General features: G+C 34.9%; 2 protein-coding genes across 4 annotated transcripts in view; one reads left to right on the forward strand and one right to left on the reverse strand.

Moving 5' to 3' along the window:
- The window catches only part of LRBA (LPS responsive beige-like anchor protein), a 750,846-nt gene that overhangs the window by 294,252 nt on the left and 428,925 nt on the right, over window positions 1–27,669 (reverse strand). For all 3 annotated transcript variants that reach the window (XM_068542607.1, XM_068542608.1, XM_068542606.1), the window contains exons 38-40: window positions 16,253–16,377; window positions 8,189–8,335; window positions 5,561–5,697 (exon numbers count right to left, since the gene is read on the reverse strand). In XM_068542607.1, the coding sequence (XP_068398708.1) occupies window positions 5,561–5,697; window positions 8,189–8,335; window positions 16,253–16,377 (409 nt within the window). The remainder of the gene's footprint in view (window positions 1–5,560; window positions 5,698–8,188; window positions 8,336–16,252; window positions 16,378–27,669) is intronic.
- MAB21L2 (mab-21 like 2) lies at window positions 451–1,530 on the forward strand. The gene has a single exon (XM_068542082.1). The coding sequence runs from the start codon at window positions 451–453 to the stop codon at window positions 1,528–1,530; it is 1,080 nt and encodes a 359-aa protein (XP_068398183.1).

The raw sequence follows: 27,669 nt of genomic DNA on the forward strand, positions 1-27,669 counted from the left end.
AATTTACTTTGGCATTTAAAAGACCTCATTTCCAGATTTCTGGGCCATCTCCGCTGCAGACGTCTAAGCCTAACCTCTTGGTAACCTGAATTTTTCTCTCTCACCCTGTCTCCCCACCCCCCTCCCTTCATCTCGCCCGCAGGCACATCTTTATTTCACGTATCAAGAGAAAGCAAAAAAGTCGCAGCAGATACTTTTCTTTTTCAAAGATCATCTTCCCCCCCCCCCCCTTATTTTCTGGAGAAGAAAAAAGCTTTCAAAAGAGGGGAAGGAAAGAGCTAGACGGCTGAAGCATCAGCCGGGCAGCCCAGGTGGAAACAAGAGTGAAAGTGGGGCTTAGGGGAGCGCAGCGCCTCTTTCGCAAGCCGCAGGGCCACCACCAGCGCGTGAGCCTTGGATCCCTCAACGTACTGCGAGACGCCGGTGTACAGCCCGGACCTGTGCCCCAACATGATCGCCGCTCAGGCCAAGCTGGTTTACCAGCTCAATAAATACTACACTGAGCGCTGCCAAGCGCGCAAGGCGGCCATCGCCAAGACCATCCGAGAGGTCTGTAAGGTGGTCTCGGACGTGCTAAAGGAAGTGGAGGTGCAGGAGCCTCGCTTCATCAGCTCCCTGAGCGAGATCGATGCCCGCTACGAGGGGCTGGAGGTCATCTCGCCCACAGAATTCGAGGTGGTGCTCTACCTAAACCAGATGGGCGTCTTCAACTTCGTGGACGACGGCTCGCTGCCCGGCTGCGCAGTGCTCAAACTGAGCGATGGGCGGAAGCGGAGCATGTCTCTCTGGGTCGAGTTCATCACAGCGTCCGGCTATCTCTCGGCGCGCAAGATCCGCTCACGTTTCCAGACGCTGGTGGCTCAGGCGGTGGACAAGTGCAGCTACCGGGATGTGGTCAAGATGATCGCGGATACCAGCGAGGTCAAGCTGCGCATCAGGGAGCGCTACGTGGTGCAAATCACTCCGGCGTTCAAGTGCACCGGTATCTGGCCTCGCAGTGCTGCACAGTGGCCTATGCCCCACATCCCCTGGCCCGGCCCCAATCGGGTGGCGGAGGTCAAGGCCGAAGGGTTCAACTTGCTCTCTAAGGAGTGCTACTCGCTGACCGGCAAGCAGAGCTCTGCGGAGAGCGACGCCTGGGTGCTGCAGTTCGGAGAGGCTGAGAACCGCCTGCTGATGGGCGGCTGCCGAAACAAGTGTCTCTCGGTGCTGAAGACGCTGCGGGACCGCCACCTGGAGCTGCCTGGCCAGCCGCTCAATAACTACCACATGAAGACGCTGCTGCTGTACGAGTGCGAGAAGCACCCGCGGGAAACGGACTGGGACGAGGCGTGCCTCGGAGATCGGCTCAACGGCATCCTGCTGCAGCTCATCTCCTGCCTGCAGTGCCGCCGCTGCCCTCACTACTTTCTGCCCAACCTCGACCTTTTCCAGGGCAAGCCCCACTCGGCCCTGGAGAGCGCTGCCAAGCAGACCTGGAGGTTGGCCAGGGAAATTCTCACCAATCCCAAAAGCCTGGACAAACTATAGGGTGCTGGGGACTGCTTGAAAAGCGACACAAACGGGAATGCTCTCAAACACACAACACACAACTCGGCGACAAACCGCGGAAACTCCAGACACAGACTTTTATGTAAGCCACCTACGAGAAACGGGAACCAGGCAGAAGACTTCCTTAATTAACAAGCAAACAAAAGGAGAGCAAACCAACCAAACACACAAAATCACATTCTTGCACAAAAGTGATCCTTTCCTTCCAAACAATGTGAATTTAAAAGGTCACACAACAGAAGCAATCGGGCTTTGCCACAACAAAATGAAACCCAAGGTACATTTTCAATCAAAATATAGTAGTTTCTCCCTTTTCCTTCTCTCCCCCTCTTCTTTCTCTGTCTCTGTCTCTGTCTCTGTCTCTCTCTCCAATTTGTTTTGGGTTGCCTGAATGTTGTCACCAAGTGAAAAAAAGTATTTAATTATATGTAAAATTTCTCTTTTAAACAAAGTTTTGCTGATGTTAAATGTATCTCAGTGCCAATGTCAGATGTGCCCCTCCCTCTCCCGCACCTCTTCCCTCACCCTAAGCAGTCTTGTTGAAAACAGTAATAAAAATATTACTTTACATTGTAAATGACTGTTTGTGGATTGTTCTTAAATGAAGGAAGGTGAGATCACAATTTATTATTTACAATATAAAGATGTGAACTTGAGGAATGCAAGAAGCTTCCATTTTCACTCTAGTTCGCAAAATTTACAAATGCAGCACATTCTGTAGATTTAACGATTCAAGTTCCCACCAAAATCTTTAGAAAAGAGAAAATATTAATTTTACACAACTATAATATATGTTTGTTCTGTAGATTTTAAGACTAAAAGTAATATCTTATTTCACACTTGAAAGAACAGATTTTGTATGGAAGAACTGATTTTGATCCTAATTTTTAAAAGAAAAGTTTTTTCACATTAAAAATTAAGATATCTGCTCTCTCATGCCATCATCTAAAAAAAATGCACTCTGAGTCTGAATTATAAAAGAAACATTTATGGATCTTTTCTGAATAGTTAACACAATGAGTTATACTCATCCTTCAATCATTTGTCCTCTTCAAGTTTTAAATAAGAAAACTTAACAATTAAATCAGTAACATTAAAAGAGGATAAAATGGATATAGCGATATTCCTTTTCCCCAGCAAATGGTGATATGAACAATCCAGATTTATAAATTACTTCAAGTTTTTAAATGGCTAGTTATAAATGCTGTAACTATGATCATTTTTTAGTCAAAGTCCCAGAATTATTCAGAAGTAGCTTATAGTCAGTTTAAATAAAAAAGGTTTTAATACTATTTTATGACCAAAGAAAAATTAAATATAAGAAAAGTATGTTCCTCCTCTTCCTGCTGTTCTAAGGTAACAATCCAGTGTATTCATTTCAATGTTTCAACTTTAACAAATGTTTCTTTTTAATATAAGGAAATATCTGATTACAAAAATAAAATAATTAGTAAAACTGAAAGCATCCCAAAGGAACTGGTTCCTCTTCTTTAGGCTGGAGGTAACTATACTCCATTAGATATGTTACTGAGAGGCACAGATACCGAATACATGTCAGATGTTATCCTTTAATATTTAAAATTTATTCTTTGAATTAGCCCATTTTTGTTTAACTTACTGAGAAAATCCAGGAATGAGAGATACAAAGAAGAATGTGCTAAAAAGCAATTTTAAAGATCAGAGGAAGAAGTCTGAGTGGGGGAGGCAGTGTATGGAGGGATGAGCAGCAGGATAGCAGAGGTGGATGAAAAACAAGGAAGCTGCTCAGAGCTCTGGTGCCTAGTTCACTTGATAAAACAGGCTGAAGTTTTAAGATTCCTAGGTAAAAATTCCATAGTAAAAATAGTTCTGAGTTAGAAATATAAACTGTGATCTTATCAGTTCTGAAATCATCTCTACTCTTTCAACCTATACTATATCTTTTTCAGGTCTCTCTTCCTGCAGATGTAGAATAAACGCACTGTAATACTAACTGGTTCAGACAAATATACTAATTTTTTGAATAATACAAATGAACTTATTCTCTAGGGAAAATGTTCTGATTTTTAAGAACAATTTCAAAGCAAGTAGTAGGTGCTTACATTTACAAAGAAATTACTTAAGGGTACAGTGTTCAGTTTAAAAGATATAAATGACATTTTAAAATGACCATTTTTTCACTCACAGAAGTATTTAAAGCATTAGACACGTCTCTTCCTCCAACTATCCCAGAGAAAAAGTTTTAAGTCTTGACAAGGAGAAATAAAAATTCCCCAATTCAATATCTTTTTTTCCATCCTTATTTAATTTAATGCAGGCATCACCAACAAAAAGAGAAAAGCACTCCAGTATCCTCATTTACAAAATACCTTAAAGCACCAACGTCTATACAAAATCAAAAATTCTTCCAATAATGGGCTGAAAAAATTTTGAGAATATAAATTAGCAAAAGTTTTGATCTCTGTAACATTAGGCAGGTTGCAGCGGTACAGACCATTTCTGTGTCTAGGCTCAAAGGTCCTGTATTGCACAAGCAGCAGGGAAAAAAATTAATTTAATGATGCTGCACAGAATAAGATCAGACAGAAATAGAAGTTGTAACTTTCCCCAAAAGGAGTCAATAACTTCACAAAGATTGGCAGGGGTTTTAATAACGAGGACAGTTCATTAGATATGTTTAAAATAAATCACATTTTAGATTTTAAGCCATGTATGTCTAAAAGCATAATAGAATAGTATTCTGAATTAAATTTCGGCCTAACTCACAAATAACCATAAATTAGAGAGTTTGAGTAGTTCTGGTTACCTACCTTTCCTAAAGAAACTAAAATACATTTTCAGACATTTCAGCCATACAACAAAGTAGAAAATTTTTCTAGCTGATATAATTTCAGAATTAAAGTTTTCTCTACATTGGATTAGCTACATTCTCAAACTCAAAACAATCAGTTCCAGCACAGACTTCCTTTCATATAGTCTACCAAGTCCAGTCTTAATAAAAGCAGCAGTGCTGAACCCAAGTGCTAAAAACATGCATAAGACAAGATATGATTTGTTTGTAAAGTTTTTCATAAAATTATAACATTTTCATTATGAATGACTTTGAAATACTTCTAAGTCGCTAAAATTTAATAATTCACATGATTCCAAAATCAAAGAATTTCCTACCAATAAACTCAGGAAAAAAATTACGTGTGTGTGTGGACATACACATACACACACACACACACACACACACACACACACACACACACACACACACTAGCTAACAGCCTGTAAAAGAAATTACTCCACTTTTTAAAACCTCTTCTCTTTCTACGGGTTGCTTATTTTGCTAATTTTAAAAGAGACTCAGAACAAATTCTACCATTCACTTTCATGAAATAAACCTAATTTTGGCTTTATGGCTATGCCACAAATGTCTCTTAGTAAAATAAAGTTGCCAAGGTCTGAAAAGTAATCAGAAATACATTTTAAAGGGGAAATTACATTTTCATTTAAGAATAGGAATTTATGCGGTACCTTGTAAAATCGACTACAGGTAATGGGAAAAAGAGGTATCTCACAGATACAAGCCATGCTTGCATGCATGTCAGAGTAGTAAGTCAGGAGGACAAAGCAAGGAGAGTGATATATTGGTATTATACCCAGAAAAATATAAAGGCTAAACAAAATAATTCCACTCTCAATCTCACTGAATTTTGTAGCTTAATTCACCCTGGACCCTTTGAGGCAAAATATATTTTATAGACGGTATTCCCTGAGGTTCTCCCCCCACCCCTGAATGAGCTAATGATAAATGCAATTAAATGGAAACTGTTTTTGAATCTAAATGAACTTCAATAATCTAACTAGCTGGTAAGGGATTCATAAGCTAAAGGAGATAGTTGCCTTGCATATAGGCAGAAGCAATTCATCAAGAAATTCAAACTATTTCTATCAGAGTTTATTAATGTCAGTCCTACCCAACAGCAGCCCACTTTCCCATCATAAAAAAAAAAAAATCATAAAAATGAAACCCATTCCTCACCTTGGGGTCACTTTTCTTGAAGTTAGGGTCTTCTTCATCCACCTCAAAATAGAGTTCGGAGGAGGTGACAGAAAGAGTGCCCTTTACTACAACAGAGGGGGCCACAAGCTGAGCTGGTGTGCTCAGGCTAACAGGACCTGCCAAAAGGAAAAGACAAGCCAAACAAGTTAGAATGATATTTTTCAAAAAATTAAGTGGATTCAGCCAGAAATTTCATTTAATTTTAAATTCTCACCTCTAGCACCAAATTGCCTGCTTACCCCTTTTACACTTACAAATTCTGTCCACCCCAAATCTCCCTCTGAAAATGCAAAGTTAGGGTTCTCATACTAAGAGATCTATAATAGGCGGTTAATGATAACAGTAAACTAGGATTCATTTATTTTATAGGGAGTCGGCCTAGCTTTGGTCTAATCTCCTGGTTAGAAGGTGACTCTGCCTAAATAAGTCCATCCACATTCCATTTAGAAAACAAGCCTCAGGCTATCAAACAACATAGAAAAACAACCAGGAGCAAGGAAGACTCAATAGGCTTCCAAGGCCAGAGGTTAGCTTAGAGTTTGGCTGAGGCATTATTACAAAAAGATTACTAGCTTATTAATGAAGTGAGAAACGTTAAACCATATTCTCTGATAAAGATTTTGTGCCAGGTTGGCACAAAACCTCTTCCATAACAACTTTACCCCATGAAAGATTGGTAAAAATACTTCTTTTCCAAGCCTGCCTTTCCATTGTTCAATGCGTCCAAATCTAGTATTAGTGTAGTTCAGGGACTCTGGGAGTAAACAGCTGGAGGGTGGGTTTCCAAGTGAATGAATTTTTATTGGAATAATCAAATCTCCACAGGGCTTATCAAAAAGACAAATCAGCCTGCTACTGAAAACAATAGATTCACTATAGATAGACGAGCATAAAGTATATTAGAGCCAAACCTAAAATAAGGACTAAAAATAATAATTATACATACACATATTTATGTAGAGAGAGATGTAGTAAGTTTTTGAAATCCCATGTAAATTCCTCATTGTAAAAATCCGATAGGTGACGAAAACAGCAAGACAAGATTGGCATTTATAGTTCTGAATTAACATAGTGCCTATAAACACGATACACCTATTCAGGTAATCAATGGGTGAATAAGTGTTTCAAAATTCAGATGAATTGACATTTCCATCGATTGTTAGAAGGGTGCTGGTCCTTAATCTCACATCAATCTTAATGTGTGCCAGCGGGACAATAGGACGGATGCTCTGCAGAGATCAGAGCAGGTTCTGCCCTCTATTCCCAGTGTACAAATACATTGTGTTTGCAGATGGGCAGCAGATAACTGCAGGACAGCCATGATTTCCCAAAGCTCATCCTTATAAATGGATGAAATAAGCAGCTATGTGTTCTTTTGCTGTCTCCTTTGCCCTCCGTACATTAGCATGTAATCCTGAGAAGAAATAACATTTTTTCAATCATTCTCAGACATTCAATTACAGGGTAAGCAGACAGCTGCAGGAGCTAGGGCAGCCTAGGTCCTGCAGAAGACCCCTGACAATTTCCACTTCATTTCTAACCCACACCACTTTATTAGTGTGGATTACTTCTTAATCCTATTTCCATTGTCAAGATTATATAATTAAACTCCCCTTTCACCTCTATTACTGTATGAATGTATTACTAGTAGCAAGAATAGAAGCAAAATAAAGGAGGAGGAAATGAGTAAATGGATGTGAAGGAAAAGACCAGAGAATAGCAGTGTCCACCTTACTCTCTACTCCTGCCCCAAATCCCTTAACAGTAAACTCCAATTAATTTTATTTTACTTTACAGAGAGATTTACAGCCATCAGAGAAGATGCCATCATCTGTTTTTGCTTTTCATTATCATTCATTTCATGGTTGTGGATATGTCACTAAATAAAAGATTTTTCATGCCTTTAAAATTATCAAAATAGTAGATTATGTAACTTTCATCTACAGAAGCTGTAGAATCTTTCAGACTTTCCTCCTTGAGGGACAGAGCCACAGGCATTAAAGAAAAAAAGGCATTTAATGAATGACTAAAATTTCCAGTTAAACAAGAGAATTTTTCCCATAAGGGAAGTAAAACTGAAAATCTGCAGAGCGCAAATCAAAAATTGCTACATCAGATAAAATATGTGAATCCTGTGAAAAGCCATAGCATTCTTGGAATGGATTTTTTGAGAGAGTTAAATGTATATGCAGCATGTTCCCTAAGACCTGTATATCAAAGCAAATAGCTCATCTACCTCCAAGCTTTATTTACAAAGCAATTGGCATAATTTTACTTACAGCTCTCATTTTGTAGAGATTAGGTAACTCCCATTAGATGGGTGAAGCAAGTTTGTTTTGTTGTTGCTGTTTTTGTACTTTTTTTCTTTTTCAGTAAAGATTATTCATAAAAGAAAAAGATGAGTAGGGTAAACAGAAAAGAAAAATGACAGGGAAACTATTGAAGATTGGGGGGAAATGTTTAGAAGAACAAAAACAGTCTTCATTTAATGTAATTGTGGGTGTAAAGCTGGTAGTCCTGCTTTTTCAGGCAGAGCTGAAAAACTAAGTAATTAGATGCACGTTGGCTCAGAGCTAGCTGAAGTACGTGCACGACCGCTGAATTTACCGGTGAGATTCTCTAAATCTTTCTCGTCCACGGATGACAGAGTATCGTCGTCGCCTTCCAGGAGGATCTCGTTTTCCGAGTTCTGATTTCCTAAAGCCTGACTCTTGATGGACTGTTTTCCTTTAGCAAGAATATCTTCATCTGCAGCTGAAATGAAAAGGAAACAAAGCTGTCCATCAGGTCTGGGAAGAGCACCCTGGCCGAGGGGCAGGGAACTGAGGTAAGGATAGGTGGCCCAAGATGGTCAATTGTTTTTACCCAGAGTCATCCAGGGTGGGGAAAGTGATCAGGAATGCCCACACGCTCCTTCTGACAACCATGATTCCCCAAACCTAGTCTAATGTTACCTTGAACAAGAACCCTAATCCCATTAAATCTGACCCTTGCACTGCTCACTAAGCCTTTTATTTACTTATATTTAGGGCAGAAGAGGGTTCAAAAGCAGCACATTTTTTTGAAATTTGTTAGTAGAAAAAAAAATCAGAACTTAGTTTTGGAAACAATACCTGCTTAACACTGAAAAACAAGGAATACTGATTTATTCCTGTGAATAATATTATAATGACAAACATTCTGAAATGGTTGGGGTGTGGCTGTGAAGGAGAATCCATAAATACAGACCTAAGAGAGACCCACAGCCAATGAGGATTTAGGCGAGATTCTGAAGCCATATCTGACACTAATAAAGCTATAGCAGCTCTTAGAAACGGCATGCTCTTCCTCTTACTCCATCCTCCCTCCTTCCTTCACACTAACCTTGCCCACATTTCACCCCACCCACACCCCTACTCCAGCCCTTATACAAATCTCCAAGAGCAAGGCAGTGTGGAAACTAAGTGGAGGCTCAAACACTACCTCCTCCATGTGTTTAAACTAAAGGGCTAAGACACCCCGGGGGCAAACATAACAGAAAGCCTGGGATGAGAGGCATCTGGGCAAAGAGCCTCACACCGCCTGAACTGGAGCGGCCTGTGGAGAGCAGCAGCGCCAGACTCAAAGGCACTGGGACCAGGCAGCCGAAGGGAAGGAAGGAGGGAAAGGGTACAGCAGATATAGAGAGGAAAGAAGCAGCTCTGCGGAGCACCTACAGCCACCAACGGAACCAGAAAGAGGAGCAGGGGGGCAGCTGGAAGGAGTCAGCACTGAAACTCAAAATTCTGACTTCAAAACCCCATATCCCTCTAAGGTGACTCCCATTGCTTTGAGCAGCTTTCTCCTTAAGAAATACATAAAAGCAGATACTAACTTCTGGACTGGGATTTTTAAAAGCGCGTAGTGTCACATAAGGGAAATTCAGAATCCTCATTACATGACTGACATGCCCAGTCTCCAGCTAGGGAAATTCCAGAGGTAAAGCACCTGATCCACCAGGCAACAGCTACTGATATAGAAATAAGATGGCTAGGCTTTTTTCTCCACTGCAGTATCAGCCTAGGCATAAGGCCCCAAACCCAGAAAGGATAAAGCACTCAGTTTGCAGTAACATGACTAATATTTATCTATATAATTTATTCTAAATAGTTAAACTACATGTATCTTACCTAGTTAACTAGACAAATCAAAGCTTCTCCGAGTTTAATAGTTATGGTTATTTGATAATGTTAAAGGTAAAAGTTTATTTTTATCATATTTATTGTAAGTTCACCATGTATATCATTTATATGTAATACTTATGGCACTACTTAAAAGAACATAGAAGCTTTCTATTAAATAAGAAAGTCACAGGAAGAGGCTTTCTATATTTAGCTTTGAATACCCTCTATGGATGAATAAAATCTTATTTTCCTTCATACCCACATACAGCATAGTATGCTGCACACATATGAAGGTCTCAATAAATATTTGAAAAGAACTAAAAGTATCTAATTGAAATGACTCTATTTTCTTAAATGCTATAAAGAAATATACCCAAAAAACACTAATTTTTAGGAAAATAGGAGTATGAGTTTTTATATCATTGTTTATATTTCAAGCATTTATACTTCCTTACCTTGAAATCACAAACATTGCTCTTAGCCCAAACAAGATCTTTTTCAATTTACTATCAATTTTACTAAAAATAAATTGGTCACTGAGAAACACAAGAGAAATCACCATCTTCTATAGTTTGTTACAACGTAAATTGTAATAAATTAAAAGTTGCCAGTCAGATTTTAGTACAAAATCAGTATGCTACATTCTCATTTCCTGGGTTTATAATTCCTTCATCAAAGCAGAAATAATAATAATAATAATGCTAATATTAAATACACTTATCATGTGCCAAAGTATTCAAAGCACTTTACACATTTAACTCATTTAATTCTCATATACCCTCTGCTAAATTCTCCTTTTCACATGAGCAAACAGGCTCAGAGAGGTTATATAACTTGCTCAAGGCAACACAGCTGGTGATAAGTAAAAGTCAGGATTCAAATCCAGTCAGTGTGGCACCAGCATCTGGGCTTCTAACCACTATGCCATAGAAAATGAAAATAACCAATATACAAATATGACATTCATATATGTAATTTACTGGTTAGTTTACTAATTCTTATGTTTCTCATAATGCATTTTAAAAGCTTAAGTCAGGATTATAATAAATAAGTACAGAATAAAAACATATTCATTTCCAAACCTAAATTTGATGAGCACAGGCCAAACACATCAGAAAAAACTAAATTCAACAGCTCGATCATTACTTTCTCTGATTATTGCCATACATGTCCTGAAGTACACCAAGCTTATTTGAAAGGAAAAAAGAAGGAAAAAAACTCTTTAATCTGAAAACATTTACAAAAAATGACAGTAAGAGTAGTCAGTGGCGATACACAATGGTTTAAAATAGCTCAGTAAATAAATTACATTCATTTCAATGACCACTAAAAATAAATTTTTATCCCTTCCAACTGAAATTTTAAATTTTTAAATATGTTCTCATCATGCTGACAACAAATTAAAACACAATAGCTTTTGAATTAAAATTTTATGAAAAAAAATTTTAAGTACTATAGGTCTACTGTATGCATACAAACACCACTTTTATTTATTTATTTACTTATTTTTACAAGCTCAGATTCTGGAATTGTTCAACCTCAACTGAAAAAGCTCTTGTCATGGAAAATATGCAGCTTACTGATATTTAGAATGGTTTTCCTGTAATTAACTCCCCCTTGAGGATTTTAAGTTAGCAGCAGTAAAATTACCAACAGTACTCTAATACACACCACATGCGCTGGTGTTCAATTCTCAGTGGTCTAATAGCTTTCTGCTAAAGAACTTTTTTTTTTCAAAATTAGAACAAAACTGTCCCCAGCATAAAATAAAAGATAATTATCATATTTATATGTGCTGGGAAAAGCGTATTTTTAAATTTTGTTTGTCTTATACTCAATCAACCATTAAAACAAGAATCAATTATTTTAATATTTTCTGTGAATATATCCTACACTTGTATAAAAGTTAACTGAAGTCAAAATATACTTCTGGTTCAATTTTAAAGCTTGATTCAGATCTTTTCTGGTTAATGAAATTATTACCAAACATGATAACTGTTTAAATTTTTCATATCACTATCAACAAACTGCCTTCATTAATCTCATATATTATTCGGATTTAATATTTATCCTAACTTAATAACTAAACTGCAATTGTTACATAAAATTGGAGAAATCTGTAAAAAATGTTCTCTTTGAAATGTAACTTGTGATTCACTGAGGCTAAGAGCAATGAGAGGGCTCAGAGAAAAGCTGGTCCTCAAAATGTAAAGTTCAAGTTCTTTAGAGCTAGCTCTGGGCATGAGTTGATTTATCTATGCAACACAGACTAGGTAAGTAAAATTAAAACAGAAAAAAGAACACAGAAAACTGTACTACCTATGATATATAAATCCCTTTTTAGAAGTCCACTGTGCAAGTGAACTGGAATTATCAATAGCCCGTTTTATAGTAAAAAAAACTGATACATTAAGAATTAGCCACTTTGTTAATTGAAAAAAAAAAAAGATAACTACTGGGATAACAAAGTGACCTCAATTGTACATAAAATAAATATGAGTGTCCACTTAGTGTGACGTGCAATACATACCATAGCTGTTTATTCTGAACATGACACATAAAGAATACCTTATATACAACTATTGCCCTCAGCTAATTCCCCTTTATAGTTTATGCAATTTCCAAAGTCAAGAAAATTTACTCTAAAAAAATTAGTGAAACTACAAAGGATAATTAGGAGAACAAGCCAAGTTCATCTCCTAATGATCATGGGTTTCTCAAAAGTTTTAGATAAAGAAACTAGTGTATTTGATCCTAAGAAGGAAGCAGTAGTAAGTATCTAGCATTATTGAAGATATGAGAGAAGGATATGATTTAGGATCTTTACATGGTCTGTCATTCCTAGAAAATCAAATGAGTTACTTGTATCATTCCATGTGATTGCAAGATACTTTTAAAACTATGTTAAATACTCCTCATATACTTCTATTAGCATGCACATTCTCTACAAAATAAAAATGTCTTAAATTCAATAGGATTCTAGTGCTAAACTGCTTTAGCATTTGAATTAAAATCAATCTTTCCATCATTTAAAACATTTTTTACATGGCTTTAATTTGAATATAAAATTCCCATTATATTTAACAATGAATTTTAGAAGACAGCATAGCACAATGATAAGAAAATCTGACTAGTCATCAGTTAACTTGGGATTCAGCTCTATATCTACCAAGGATTATGTTGGACTTTTGTTTCCTCAGTTTCTTTATCTGTAAAGAATAAAGTTAGACTAGACTTTAGCCTTAGGTTCTTTTCAGATCTAAGATGCTCTGATAATAAATAACTGACAAACTGGTCTCTGTGCATTAGGAGAACGTTACGAATCATGAAAACTGATTTCTAATAAATTTTAAAACTATAAAATTGGAGAAAATGCCCTCAAGAAACACATATGCACCTCTGCTTCCTGCTGTTAATTTCCATAAAGGATATTTAATCATAAGAGGAAGTATTAATTTTAATTTAAAACTATGACTCAGTTTCTACAAAGTTAAAGAATTCTCCCATTACAAAATGACTTTTATAAATAACCACTTTGGAGGGTCTCTCTTTGAAAAATTACCTGAAGCTCTTTTCCCCAAGCAAGTTAATGTGAACTTGGGAAGGGCAATTAAATTGTCAGAATTAAAAAATTTGTTTTTAACTAGAAGGTAGCCAGAAGTAGAGTCATGGGGCTGGTATTGATCGCCTGAACAGAGAACATCACTCTTCAGGTATTTACTCTGCCACCCTTACACCAGAGGCTTTCCTTCAAATCAAATCAATCTATAAAATAGATGGCTTGTACTACTAAAATACATAGCTAATCTCCAACAGTATTTCTATTTAGATGTCCTCCTTTGATAATAATAATATAGTTCGTGATGTTTTAAGATTCTGCGTTTTCAAAATGTCCTGTCTCCTGTCCTGATTTGTAAATCAACTACAAATAAAAGTGAGAAGTCATAAAATAGTATGAAACTGACATACTATCCTCAGTAATATCTATTTTAATTATTCAAATTCAACATTGAAGCATAGTATTCACCCACAATAAATTCTATGATTTCATCTGCTTTTTGATCACATTAACTGTTTTGTTTTGCATTCTTGATTCTTAATATATTTATTTTTATTAGCTTCCTTATTGTAGTTAAGTTAGGATAAAAAAAGAGTTTCACAATTAACACAAAATTAAAATTGAATGTCAACTACAAGATACTCTAATTAATAAAGCATTAAAAAATTAAGCTCTTCACCTACCTAATGTATTAGCATAAATTATGCCAACATCAAACAATACCACACTACAATCTGTGTGCTGAGTTCCAAAACTAATAGTTCTTTATTATTTAAAATTAAAAGTATATAAAATATGATTAGTTAGAGCTTTTACCGTTTTTCAAAAAAATGTTATATTAAATATAACATATCCCCTTAATTGGAAGCATCTACTACACATTTAGTTAGTTTTTAAAAATATATTTCAGATTTAAATTTATATTCTTAATCTTTCAGAGTGCTTTAAATATTAATCATTATGAAACTAGTATAAAATATTACCAAATAGAATGGAATTAAATAAAATGATAAACTTTACTTCTCTCTCTTAATTTAAAAGTGCATAATAAAACATAGATATCATTAATATTACGTTAAACTTTCAATTACTATTTAGAGTAATTACAGTGAAATCTGCTCCTATACAGGATTTTAAGTATTCAATGACAGTAAGCATTGCTAATAAATGTCTTTTTTAAAAATCAGATTCTTAGCATTAAAACAGTTGACATGATAATGTTATTTTAAAAGGTAAAGTTCAACAACAAAATTAAAATTTATTCATTATGAAAAATCCTATAATTCCCCAAAGTTAAATGTACTATTTTTGATTGAAATGATTTTAATAAGCTCTGTATTAAATCTATACAACAAATTTTAAATTCAGTTACTGCTGTTTCTTTCAGGATAAAGGACTAACAATTTGCCTATATGCAGTTTTAGAAACCCGGTCCCCCTGTCCAGCTATAAAGGGAAAATTTTTCATAAAAATATTTTTATTGTCATTCATAGACTTCAGAACTCACAACTCAATGTTAAATGACAGTTAATAAGACAGAAAGATACTTATTAAATTTTAAGTGCATATGGTAACATCTTTTTGACTGAAAAAGAATAAAACTACAAAAAGGCTAATTTTTTTCAATGTAAGGGTCATTAACCAAAGCCAAAAAGACAAAAACAAAATGAAAGAAAAATAAAAATAGATATATAACTCTGAAATGTATAACATCACGTAAAAAGTACTTGAACCTTAAAAGCAAAAGTGGTCTAATTAATTCTACATCTTATTTCTCCTTCTCCACCTCCTGTAGTTGAAGATGCAGGGCCCTGCAACTATTATTGCTTTTAGATCACTTTGTTATTGACTATTCTCTGTATGATCATTTATTTTAAAGGACTGATGTCACATTTGGTGTTATATCTGATGACATATTGTGGACATTTTCTTCCAGAAATGGCTCTTTAAGGCTGAGTGCAAGAGGTTAAGCTGCCTGACTGAGGCCAAACCTAAGATCACAGACTTGTAATCTAAATTCTTAATATCCTTCTTGAAAGTAATTTAACATCTACTTTGTATACTACATACTATCATTTAACCATAAGCTGCTGCATGTTAAACTAATACCCTGAAAAAGGGAAATTAAAACTATTTCTCATCTTACTAAAACTAACCAATATTTATTTTATAAAATCAAAAACAATTTAATATGGAGAGGTACATTTTCCCCCATAATCAATAAATCTTAACTGGCTTTCAAAAATTATAAAACATTATGTGAAACCCTATGATCAAAGAGAGTATATTATCAAATCCAAAGGACTTTTTCAGTTTTTCCAATTTGCTCATCAGGCTTCTACCTAAACTGAATCATAGTGCTATGCATTATATCAAAAAAGGGAAAATGTTTTGTTAAGCTCTGATAACAAAATGATGCAGAACAGGAACATATGAAAATAATGTCTATTCTCTTTTTCCAGGAGGCGTCTATCACAACCATCTACAAATCAAGGCTCAGAAAGTATCTAGGCACTTGGACATTTATTACCAGCTCTCCCGCTTCATCATCTCATGCTAAAATACCATAGTTGAGGGAAAACCATATACACACAACAGAACCTAGAAACATATTTGGTTTGTAAATGCTGTCTTTCTGATATTCATGGATTTAAGACAGGCATCCTGGATTAATTTACTCAAAGCTGAATGTGTCACTTAAAAGGAGAAATATTTTATCTTCCTACTCTGAAACAAAGGGTCTATGTTAAGTAAGTTTTGCATGTGTAACACAGTAAATAAATACACTTGGCACCATAATTTAATAGGACCCTACACTAACTATAAAAAATTTAACTTCTGTTTCTGGGGTGAATAACTGTGAAATGTGGCACTGGACCATTTTACAGTACCTTGTAGTAATGAAGTTATGCTCTTCATTACCAAGTACTGTACCTGCTGCTATTGGCAAGGAGTGGTTTATACACTGACCATGTTCCACGGCTGTTTTTAGTGTCGCTTCAGGATGTGTCGATCCTAGAGGGTTACGCACAAATCGTCGCCGGCGCCGCAAGTCATCTTCCCAGTAGTCGAGGCGCCAGAACTCACGAGGACGACTACAATGAAACAGAGAAGCCACATATGTTAGCAATTATCAAACAGCGTGGTAGCACTGAATTTCTGCATAAAGCTCTCCTTGTTTGCTCTGCCTTTTTTTTCCTCCCATTCCTCTTAATTCTCCCTCCACCTCACACTCCCCTTTCTGCAATCTTTAACTTAGGTATGTCCTTGAAAATAACAATATCACCTTCCAGTCTAAGGAACTCCTTTTCCTTTTTCTTGGAAGGTGAAATGAGCACTAAATACATCATTTTGAAATGAATTGCTGACAGTGTGATCAGTTTCCCCACACTCTAGTGGCATGTGCTCTGATTTCAGCCTCATTTCAGCCTCAGCAGGGCACCTTTCTCTGTGGCTGCATTTATAAACCAGAATAGGGAAAAGGCTATTATAAATATGGTATAGCATTACCTATATTAATCAAAGTCTGTCCCCCTTCATTTTTCTTCCTAATTTGTGCCTTTTTGCACAAGGTCAGTAAATCATACCGTGAATTCTTGGTCCAGAAAGTGTTAACTTTAATGAATATCTCAGTTACATGGTTATGCATGTGATAATAAAATATTACTCTGTTTAGATGTGCAGGAATTTAATTAAAATAATCTCTTAAAATATTCATTACATTTAGCCCCTGAGGCTTAGAACAACACAAGAAAATGCATTTCTTTTCCATTTACTGTTTTTAAATAAACCATTCCTATAGAGTGAAACAGCAATCTATATTCAAGCAAATCAGATTGGATTTCTGTTTTATGTAGTCTGTTTTTATATTTAATTAAAAACTACATGCTATATGATGTGCAATAATTGCTGTATCAAAAGCATACTTTTAGAAATGTATTTTTTAAAGGGTTCACACAATTCAAGTTCTACTATATTTTCCCCAATTATGTAGATCTTTTACATGGCAATATATAAATGTCAACTTTCTCTCCTCTAAACTAATCGTGATCTAGCATGTTGAAAAATATTTTCTAAGGAAAATACTAATATGAAGTTTTTCCAGTTACAGTTTAAAAAAATCTCCGCAGAATGTATTTATTCACTAAAGGTACACAACATGAAAACATCTAAGTTTCAATAATGAAATTAAAAATTTCATAATCAAAACTTCTGCAAAAAATGACTAATGCAAAGTAAAATCTCACTTGTATTTCATGAGCTAATAAAATTGTACCTGTCAGCTTTGACAAATTAGTAGCCTTGACCAACTGATAGTCCCAAAATACCTACATAAAAGTTACCCATATTTTGATGTTTTAAAGATGCTACCTTTAAAAATTCAAAATAGATGTGTAAATAAGTACTTCAGTGATTAAAAATGATCTGATTAATAAAAGCACAGATAACAAATAGTGCATTATTTAAAGAAGATATTTTTAAAAAACAGTAGGAATCCTATGCTCTTTTCTGAGAATGCTGGGGAGACAAGGGAACAGCAAAGATTTCCTTTGTTGATTTTGATCATGCATAAAGAGGAAGAAATATAAAGTAATCTAAATGGCATACAAAAAAGTGTAAGAATTGCAGTCCTCGAAAAGAAAAATTAAAAAACTCTTTTATTCTTCTTTGTTATTTTGCTGTCCACATTTTAAATGAAAACTAGTATTATGATTTCATTTAAATTAAATAAGAAATACATACAGAAGACACATATAAGCAAAAGAAAACAGTTGTTTGAACTCAGTTAATAATATAAAATTCTCCTTAGGTGAGTGGGGGAAAGGCGGTACACAGATGGCTATGTGTATGGCTTTGATAGTCATGAAGCTTGGATAGGCACTTCATCATTCTGCCTACCTACATTTATCTATTAAAATTATTATCAAATATCAGCCAGGATGCAGTCGTGAATCACAGGCTGCTCCTCGTCTTCAGGGGAATGATACAATGAAGGTCTATTCATCAGTGCGGCAATCGGCACAAGTAATTAGTTCCCTAGACTGAGATCTCCTACAAAGCCTATTTCAGTCAGCATCACAAGCATATGACGGTGTAAAGCTAATGAAAGCTGCTAAAATTTGTTAACCTTTTCTGCCATCAATCCTTCTAATATTCTATGCTTCAGTATTATGCAAAGGTGGTAAATTATTAATTTTTCATTCATCCATCCTTCTGAATTCTGAGTCAAATTAAGTGATGTCATTCTTCTTGATAACAACTAAAATTGTAAGAGATGTTAAGCTGCTATTATAAAATTATTACTAAATTAGGTAACAATAGATTCTAGTATAATGCTCGAGAGGGAAGTCAAATCTGATGGTTATTAAAGAATGTGTGTAATAATTTTTGTCATACAGTAGAAAAACCAGAGGAATTATAAAATCAGTCACAAATTTGCCAGAAACTCAAAGATAATATCTATGAGAATAATAATCAAAATTAGGAGGAAACAGAACTATAATATTTATTTTTGTGCTCTTTGACACTAACAAATAATGGCCACAATGGTGACATTTGGCTGAAACAAAAAGCACTGATACATTAGAAACTGAGAAATTGTTCACATAGTAGAAAAAATTTTGAGGTAAGTTTTACTTACCCTAATTATGTACTTCTGCCTTCAAATTTGAATGTTCTACCCAAAATATTAAAAAGATACCATCCAAATAAAATAAAGAAATCTATACCTAACCATGATAATCTTTACACCCCCCCGAAACTACATCTCAGACTATCTTCTCATGACAAGTAGTCTACCTCCTGCTACAACAACTTAAAATAATCTCAAGACAAAGCAAAATCACTCATTTCAGATCACAGATCTAGAACGGATTACAAAAATCAACTAGAGAAAACAACAATTTCAATACACTTTTGAAAGTCTCTCCAGGTGATGTAGAATACAAACCTTCAAGGAATTTACTCAAAATGGAAGAGTTATTAACCTCATTTGAAAAAAATAGCATTTATCATCCAATTTCTTATGGTTAGAGTAATACATGTTCCTTGAAAAAAAAAGGCATACTCATTATTTTCAGATGAAGATAATTACTATCCTGTTTAAAGTCATTTACATAGAAAGAGACTAGGACCTAAAAATTCACTGTTTTCTCCCAACTCTGCTCCTTCCAACAACATACAGTCTCAGTATAAAGCTCTATCACCAAGAAAATGAGTCACAATTTGTGAACAGTATTGGAAAGGGGAATGTGTAGGTTTCAATCATCAACTTACTATAAGTTTTGATTATTCACATAAAGATTTCACTCTTATTTAGGAAATACTGCCACCCCCTCTCCAAAAGCCCCTTCTAGGGGAAAAAGGATACGAAATTGGAAAATTTGTGAAATCAATCCAACACTCTTCTCTTAAGTTTATGAATTAACTAAATAAGTTATTATATATTTTTGGAGTTATCACCATGGTATGGCTAGAAAAATTTAAAAGACTCCATGTATTCAGAAACAGATTCTTGACTGAATACATGCATGGATAAGATGAGAAATCACTTATTCTGAGACCTTAGAAATATATATCTAGATCACTATATACCTATACCTCTATATATCTGTATCTATCAAAAAAATTACATTAGTACTACATTATGCCACATTCACAAACTTCATCTATATCCATTTCTACTAATAATTAAGACTAAGATCCCCAAAACTTTTCAAATTCAGGATGTAAGCCGAGGCTCTGTTAGGTCTGGAAATAAAGCCTTCTCTATAAAAGGTCTAGTAGTTAGGTCCCCTGTTAGTATACAAGCTCCAAGTACTAAAACCTTTGACTAACAGGAATATATTTGTCTTTGAAAAGTTGAGGATGACACTGAAATTAAATGCTCTTAACTTTTCTTTCTAATTATTTCTCTCCCTTTCTTTGGCCTAATTTCAAAGTCTAAGATTAAAATGACAATATAGATCTAATTGTCTATTTCAAAGTCTAAGCATAAATCATCTAATTATCTATCCACTTTTTAAAAAACCTTCACATTTATGTGTTTGTACACATAAAACTTTAACACATTGCTATAATCTACATAAAATAATATAAAACAATGCCATTTTTATTTACAGAATATGTCTTTCTGTTCCACAAGAACAAAATCAGATAGATTGTTGAAATAAATCTTAGAAGGAAATACAACTCAAGCATCAATAGATAGGCTATTTGTTCTCCTCCTGGGCCCACTCTGGTCAGTGATTTGATCTAGTAAAACAAATGAATAAGAATGAGCCAAAAGACAATCAGTTGGAAAAGGAAGAAATATTAAAACAGAGAATCAGTAAGTAAGGGATGACCCACAGTTTCCTCTAACAGTTGAACGGTTCAAATAATATATTATTTTCCACATGTAAATTATAAGACTTTTTAAAGTTCAGTTTTCCTCAGAGAAAGTATGGCAATCTAATCAGCCTATTAACAGTGTTGAATGGATGGATATTGAATTAGACTCCTAAAATACTTTCTAATCATAATGATTGACTCTACCTTGAGTCAGTGGCTAGAGATACAAGGATTATTAAGATATTGTCTCCGACCTCGGGAGAAGACAGATGTGAAAATAAATAAGAATTCTAAAAAATATGTAACACAGCGGAGCTCTACTATATGGCCATTAAACTGCACAACTAGAAGGAGCATTGTCCACATCAAAATTTGTGTAAATGGCACTACTGGAGTCGTGCAATGCTCATTTTGCACTGCTGCATAAGCACCCTAGGAGAATGATTCGGTGCTCTGAGAACACCTTATCTTCTCCCCTCTCTTTTCTTTGCTCAGGCTCCTTTTTTCTCTCCTCGAGCTAAATCTAATCTTCAGAATAGGGAACAGAACAAGGCTCTTCAGATGTTATCAGTAGCAGTCACACAGTTCGTATTTCCCTGATGTAGGAAAAGGTGTTCAGACCACAAATAGGTATGGTTGTCAAAAAACAAGCAAAATTTAATATGCAGAATAAAATAATTGAGAACAAAAGAGAAATATTAACATTTATTTCACTGAAGTCGTTAAATTCATATTACTTTATCAAGGTATATTATGTTTTACTATCATTCTATTAAAGTAGAACAATGTTAATTACTGAAATGAATAGTAGCTATATAAATATTCTAATTATTACATAATCTAAATGTATTGACACATTATTCAAATTAGTCAGATATATGCATGCTTGTCATCCCTTTGGATTTAGTGTTATTTTAATGTAACTTGGATCTACATCAATAAAAGAACTGTTAGTTTTAAAAACTAGCAATTCTTTTAAAATAAAAGAATTGCTAGTCACAATTCAAGTATATTAGAAAAATTTCCTATTTTCCAGCTTTCCTATTTTCTTGTGACAATACCTGATAAATCTTGATGACCTTAAGAGAAGTCAGTAATAAATTCTTCTGGCCAGAAAGAAGTTCTAAATCCTAGAAAATTTTAGTATTCATATTTTGTTCTTAAATTTGTATACTACCTGTTTTTCTAACTCCTATATCTGGCTACCTTCTGTTTCTATAGTTTTAGATTAAAAATTAATGCTAGACATTAGCTACAACTTAAATAAATGGTAACCTCTAAAAGAAGTACAGTAAACATTTTCAGTGCACTGTCAGCTAGAAGATAAAAGTGCTTAAGTTCTAGAAGGGTTTCACTTTCTGCATAAATCTTGGTGAAATAATGTGCAGGTACTATTGGATATCGTACAATATAAAAGAATGCTTTATCTCACAAACTGAAATCTATTGTGCCTTCATGCAGATAGATAGAAAGAATATTAACTAAAACCTCTGTTTACCAAGTACCAACTATAAATCAAATGCAGGTGATCTATGCACTGTGCTGTCTTAATGAAAAAAAAGAAGCAAAAAGGAAAAAGATCCTTCAGTTGTATGGAATCCAGCAGATGGGACATCTTCCAAAGCAGAATCCTTTCTTTATTGAGGCCTGACATAGAGAGTTTATATTACACTGAGTCAGTAAGAGCATCGTATATATTATTTAATTATGTAAAATTACATTTTATGTAGTTATGAACTTCTGCAATGGTACTATTCAGTGTATTTCTCTATTTGCTTTAAGAGATAACTAGTGACCCATCTTCATTCAATTAGTTATTACTTTTGATATTTTTTAAAAATATAATTTTGCTACAAAGTCAATTATTCAAGAAATAATCCCAAGGTTTTCCTGGCTGTTGTTAGCCTGTTAACCATTTATTTATTCACTTAGCATTTTTACCAGGAGTAAGTTACGAGAAAATAAAAATCTAGTGTTAATTGTACTACCAGTTAAAACTCTAACAATAGAAAACTGAAAGAAAAATTAAAATAAATGATATTGTTGGATTCAAGAAGCCCTAAAACTCACCTCAGTAGCCACTCCATTTGCACAAAACTGTTCTACCTTCCCCAAAAATCTAATTTAAAAAATAATTCACCAAACATCAGTTGAATGCCAACTATGTACCAGATCTTGGTACATACAAATAAACTATGCTAGGTTCAGCCTAAAATTTGTTTTATATTATAATCAGGATAAGAAAATTATCAAATATCCATAATAATACAACTTTAAAGTAGACAGCATTTACTGCATTAGGCTATTGTGTGCTAGACATCATGCTCTTTTATACACATTATCACCAAGCTTCACAACAACCCTGCCATGATTTAATACTGATATTTTCATTTTAAAGATGAAGAAACTAAGTCTTATCCATCAGTAGTAAATAATAAGAGTCTATGGACTTCAAAGCCAGTGAGCTTTTCACATGCCATTTCCTCTAGAAACTCTTTTGGATACTCTTATAGCTATGATGAAAGTCCTAATTAACCCTGCCTGGGAGGACTGAAGATTTCATTAAGCTTTCAATGAGCACCTATTTTGTAAGTTCCTTGAGGACAAGAGTTTGTGTCTGTGTAATTCACTGACCAAGAAGCACAGTAACTGAAACAAAGCAGGAACTTAATAAATAATCAATTAAAGAATGAACAAGATGACTTTTTAAAAGAAATTTAAATGATAAACAGCAGTCTGCTGGGCAAAATGGAAAAGGCATTACAAGCAGAAGAAATAGCAAAGGCATGGAGACCTAAAAAGGCACTTCTATCTAAGGGAGTTTGGGTAAGAAAGATCATTTCAAGGCAGCCTCAAGAGTGGCAAAAGCTAAGGTAGGAAACACAGGTTTAGAATCAAGATTTCAAAAGTCACTGTATAGTTAACTAAAGTAGTTACCTTTAGATCTTATAGTCAACAGAGAGACAACCAAACTTTCTTAATACAGGATTATTTATGATCAGCCTTGTATGTTACATGGCAGCAATATAAAAAAAGGCAGTGGGGATGGAGTGTAGAGGCTAAGATTTCAGAGACATATCTGAAGTGGAATAGATAAGATTTGATGAGACATTCAACATGGGAGGTGAGGAAAAGAGGAGATAATGAGAATAAAATTGAGGTTTGTGACAGAACAGGGCAATGAGGGGAAAAAGATGCTATTTAACGAAAATGATGCAGGTTAAGTAGACATGGTTGGGGAGAATAACCATGTCATGGATACCTAATAATGTCTAGGTAGGTATGTCTAATAAATAAGCAATATAACTTGGGAACTCAGAAAAGCAGCCTGGGCTAGAGATATAAAATTGGGAGACTGATTAGCCTTGGAAGTCAATGGATTCAGGTATTTGTCGAACAAAAATTTATTGAGTGTTTACTATTAGCTAGGTATTGTGCTAGATCCAGAGAAAACTATATTGAAAGGACAGGAAAAAGTAAAAATGAAATCTGGGAAATTCCAGTATTCAAAAAATTGCAAAAGAGGAAAGAAATAAATAGGGAAGGAAGTAATTGCCTCTCACAATCAATAAGACAGTAGAAGAACCAAAATAGAATGGTGCCAAAAAAGACAAAGAAGCAAAGACTCTTCAAAGCAGTGAGTGGCCAGCAACATTTAATTCTGCATAAAAATGTCGAGAAGGATAAGAATGGAGAGAAGCTTTTGATTGTTTTTGTGTTTTAAACAGTTTTATGATATATAATTTTTATACCATAAAGTTCACCTGTTTAAGTGTACAGTTCAATGGTTTTTAACATATGTACAGAGTTGTGCAACCATCACCATAATCTAATTTTAAAATATGTTTTTTTCCCCCCAAAGAAATCCCACATCCACTCCCAGTCAGCCCATATTCCCCCTTCCTTGGGAATGGATATGTACAGGATTTCACAGTATACAGGTTAGAAGGTAGGTGAATGTGTTTGCTTTGGCCTGGAGCTTCTGAAGTTTGGACCAGTCTTAAAACAAGTCAAATTGTAAGTGACTGATTAAAGGCATTTTTTATTAGTCTTGGAACTTTCTGGAGAGCCTAAGGACTATGAGAATGCATTTTTTCTTTAACATTTCCAATATCTCTATCTCCAATACCAAAGAACTGAGTCTAATTTATCTTTTAAGGGAGATTCTTTAAAATCAAATTTATAACTAATTCATAGTATAAAATATACAGCAGCTAAAGTTTCAAAGTAATTTATATTAAAAACCACTAGTCTTTAAAATTTCTGGATATGATATAAAAATATCTTGGCTTCATTTCTTTTAAAGTAAAGATAATCACCTTAGCTGTACCATGTACTAGATCTATGACCTGCATAAATCATTTATCATCTTTGGGCCTCCATTGCTTTAATAAAATAACTGTAATTTGTTCAGTTACAACAGGGCTGTTGTGAGGAATCAAATGAAATGAAGTCTATGAAATTGCTTTAACAACAGAAAAATGCTATGTAAATATAAGGCATTATTTTCAGTTAATAATGAAATTAAGTGTTTGGATACTTCTAGATGCCATTTACTTTGATAAAACATGTGCTTAAAGCGATATCACCAGTGACTTCAAACGTGATTCAAAAAAAAAAAAGATTAAAAGCCCTTTAACAGCCCCTGGCAATGATTAGCTTCTATAGATTTACCTATTCTGGATATTTTACATAAATGGAATCATACAGTATGTAGAGTTTTCTGACTGGCTTCTTTCACTTCACGTAATGTTTTTGAGGTCTATCCATGTTGTAGCATGTAACAGTACTTCATTCCTTTTTATTGCTGAAAAATATTTCACTGTATTGATATACAAATGACCCTTGACAACACGGGTTGGGACTACGTGAGTCACTTGTATGCTGACTTTTTTCAATAAATACATCACTAAACAATTTCGCGGTTGGTTGAATCCGTGGATGCTGACCCAGTGATGTGGAAGTGGACTATGGGACTTGAGCATCTTTGGATTCTGGTATCCAGCACAGGTCCTGGAACCAAGCCCTATGAATAGCAAGGGATGACTGTACATGGGTTTTCAACTTAAGGGAGGGTGGTGTCAGAGCTCCTAACCCCCTCAAGCTCAAGGGTCACATTTTGTTTATCCATTCATCAGTTCATGGACATTTGAAGTGTTTCCATTTAGGGGGATCTCTGGGTTTTATGATTACAAAATTTAAGTACTCAGTTACTCATCTAACAGTCAATCCTCTCCCTTTTCCTTAGAATTGCAATTTTCCTAATTACTCTTTCCTAAGAATTACAATTTTATAATATTGTAATATCTATCACTTCTTACATGGATGGTTCAATGACTTATAGAAAGCTGACTCTAAGCCAATTATGATAATTCCGTCATTCTTCCAGTGACTGGTTCCAGAATCTAGCTTTAAGCCAAATATTGCTTAAATTTCCTGGCAATCATTTTTTCACCAATCTGAAATGCAAAACTTCTATTCAGTAGTTGGGACAGTAATTCTGCCTTTCTCCTGATTGACTGGAACAAGGAAATATTAGACTCAGCTGCTGGCGGCTATAATACAACCATAAAGAAGCCAGACTGGGGAAAAGTTTACACATCCAGGGACACAAAACTGAAAGAACTACAGAAAAATGGAGCTGAGGACCTGCGCCAACACCTTTACATACCCACACTGCTTATTCTGAATGATAATACACTTCTTCACAGTTTAAGTGAGGAAGTTCACTTCGGTTAGAGTCAGGTTTTCTTGCCTTTGAAACCATTTAACAGATATAAAGATTACTGGTGATGCCATTAGCCATTTGATTACCACTGTGAAAGAAAACTAGACAGTAATGAACTCATGCTTTGGTGGAGACAGTTAATACTGACTTTGTTTTAAAAATTTTGGGCAATGAAAGGAATGAGGGAGATATGATGGTAATTTAAAGAGGGTAAAGAACAGACTTCAGCATATGTGCAGGTGGAAAAGACAAAGTCTAAAGGGGGGGAGGAGGGAAGGAACAAATTTTGGAAAGAGATAAGAGGTACGATCCTGTGAAAAGAGCATGATTACTTTGGAAGTAAACAAAGTCACTTCCTTGTCTGTGGCAAGATGGAAAGCTGTAAGGTTCTGCATTTTAATAAATAAGTTTAGGGTTAAAGAGAAGAAAAACTGAAGGCCTGATTTTGGTCTGAGTATTTCTATTTCCGTTATTAAATAGTACGGTTTCGATTAAAGAATAGAATAGAGGGGTACAATTCAGAAAAGTTGTCTTGGGGAATATGAAAGAAAGCTGACTATAGGAAAGGTTAAGGATGACTTAAGTAGTTAGGAAGGTCTAGCAGAGACTGGAAACCATTCGTCTATAGTGGCACTAATCTGTACAACTGTGATCCTCCCCACCCCCAGCTATACTCAGCAACCTAACAGCAGGAGTAAAAAGAGCACTTGGCTAAATTCACTCAAGATTTAGGACTAATTTGGCTGCCAGGCCAAAATAAGGAAGGTAAAGGAAAATGAGTAAGAAAACGGTGAGAATGTCTGGGATGGGTAAGGATGATAAATGCATGATCTTTCTGGACCTCAATAAAATAAAAAATTAAATGTAAGCTTTATTATACATTGATTCATTGGGAAACCAAATTTAACTTGTTTTCCAAGTCACTGATATTGATGATAATTTGGTTTCCCAATTAATTAATCAATATTATGTTTAATCAATGTATCTAGTCCTTCTATTTGATGCTGTTATGAATTTTCAATTTGTATTAAAACATGCCTAGAATGAAAGAATGGAGGCTTAAGCTGTATTTGGAGACTGTCTTCAGTCTTCAAGCTTCAGGATCATGGTAGTAAATAGTCACAGGGCTGGACAATGTGCACACAGAGAACAATCTGAAGCCTCAGGAAGATAGGACCTCACTCTCTTGAGAAATATATTACATTATGCTCCTGGAAAGGGGATGGGAACTAAAATTTACTGGTTGCCAATAACGTATCAGGCACTATACTAAGTATTTTACATGCGATCTCATTTAATTCTCAAAACAACCCTATAAATTAGAAAT

This window comes from Eschrichtius robustus, chromosome 4, assembly GCF_028021215.1.
Source record: "Eschrichtius robustus isolate mEscRob2 chromosome 4, mEscRob2.pri, whole genome shotgun sequence".
Taxonomy (NCBI): Eukaryota; Metazoa; Chordata; class Mammalia; order Artiodactyla; family Eschrichtiidae; genus Eschrichtius; species Eschrichtius robustus.

Coding starts and splice junctions, on each gene's coding strand:
- MAB21L2 (XM_068542082.1), top strand. CDS start 451: ATGATCGCCGCTCAGGCCAAGCTGGTTTACCAGCTCAATAAATACTAC.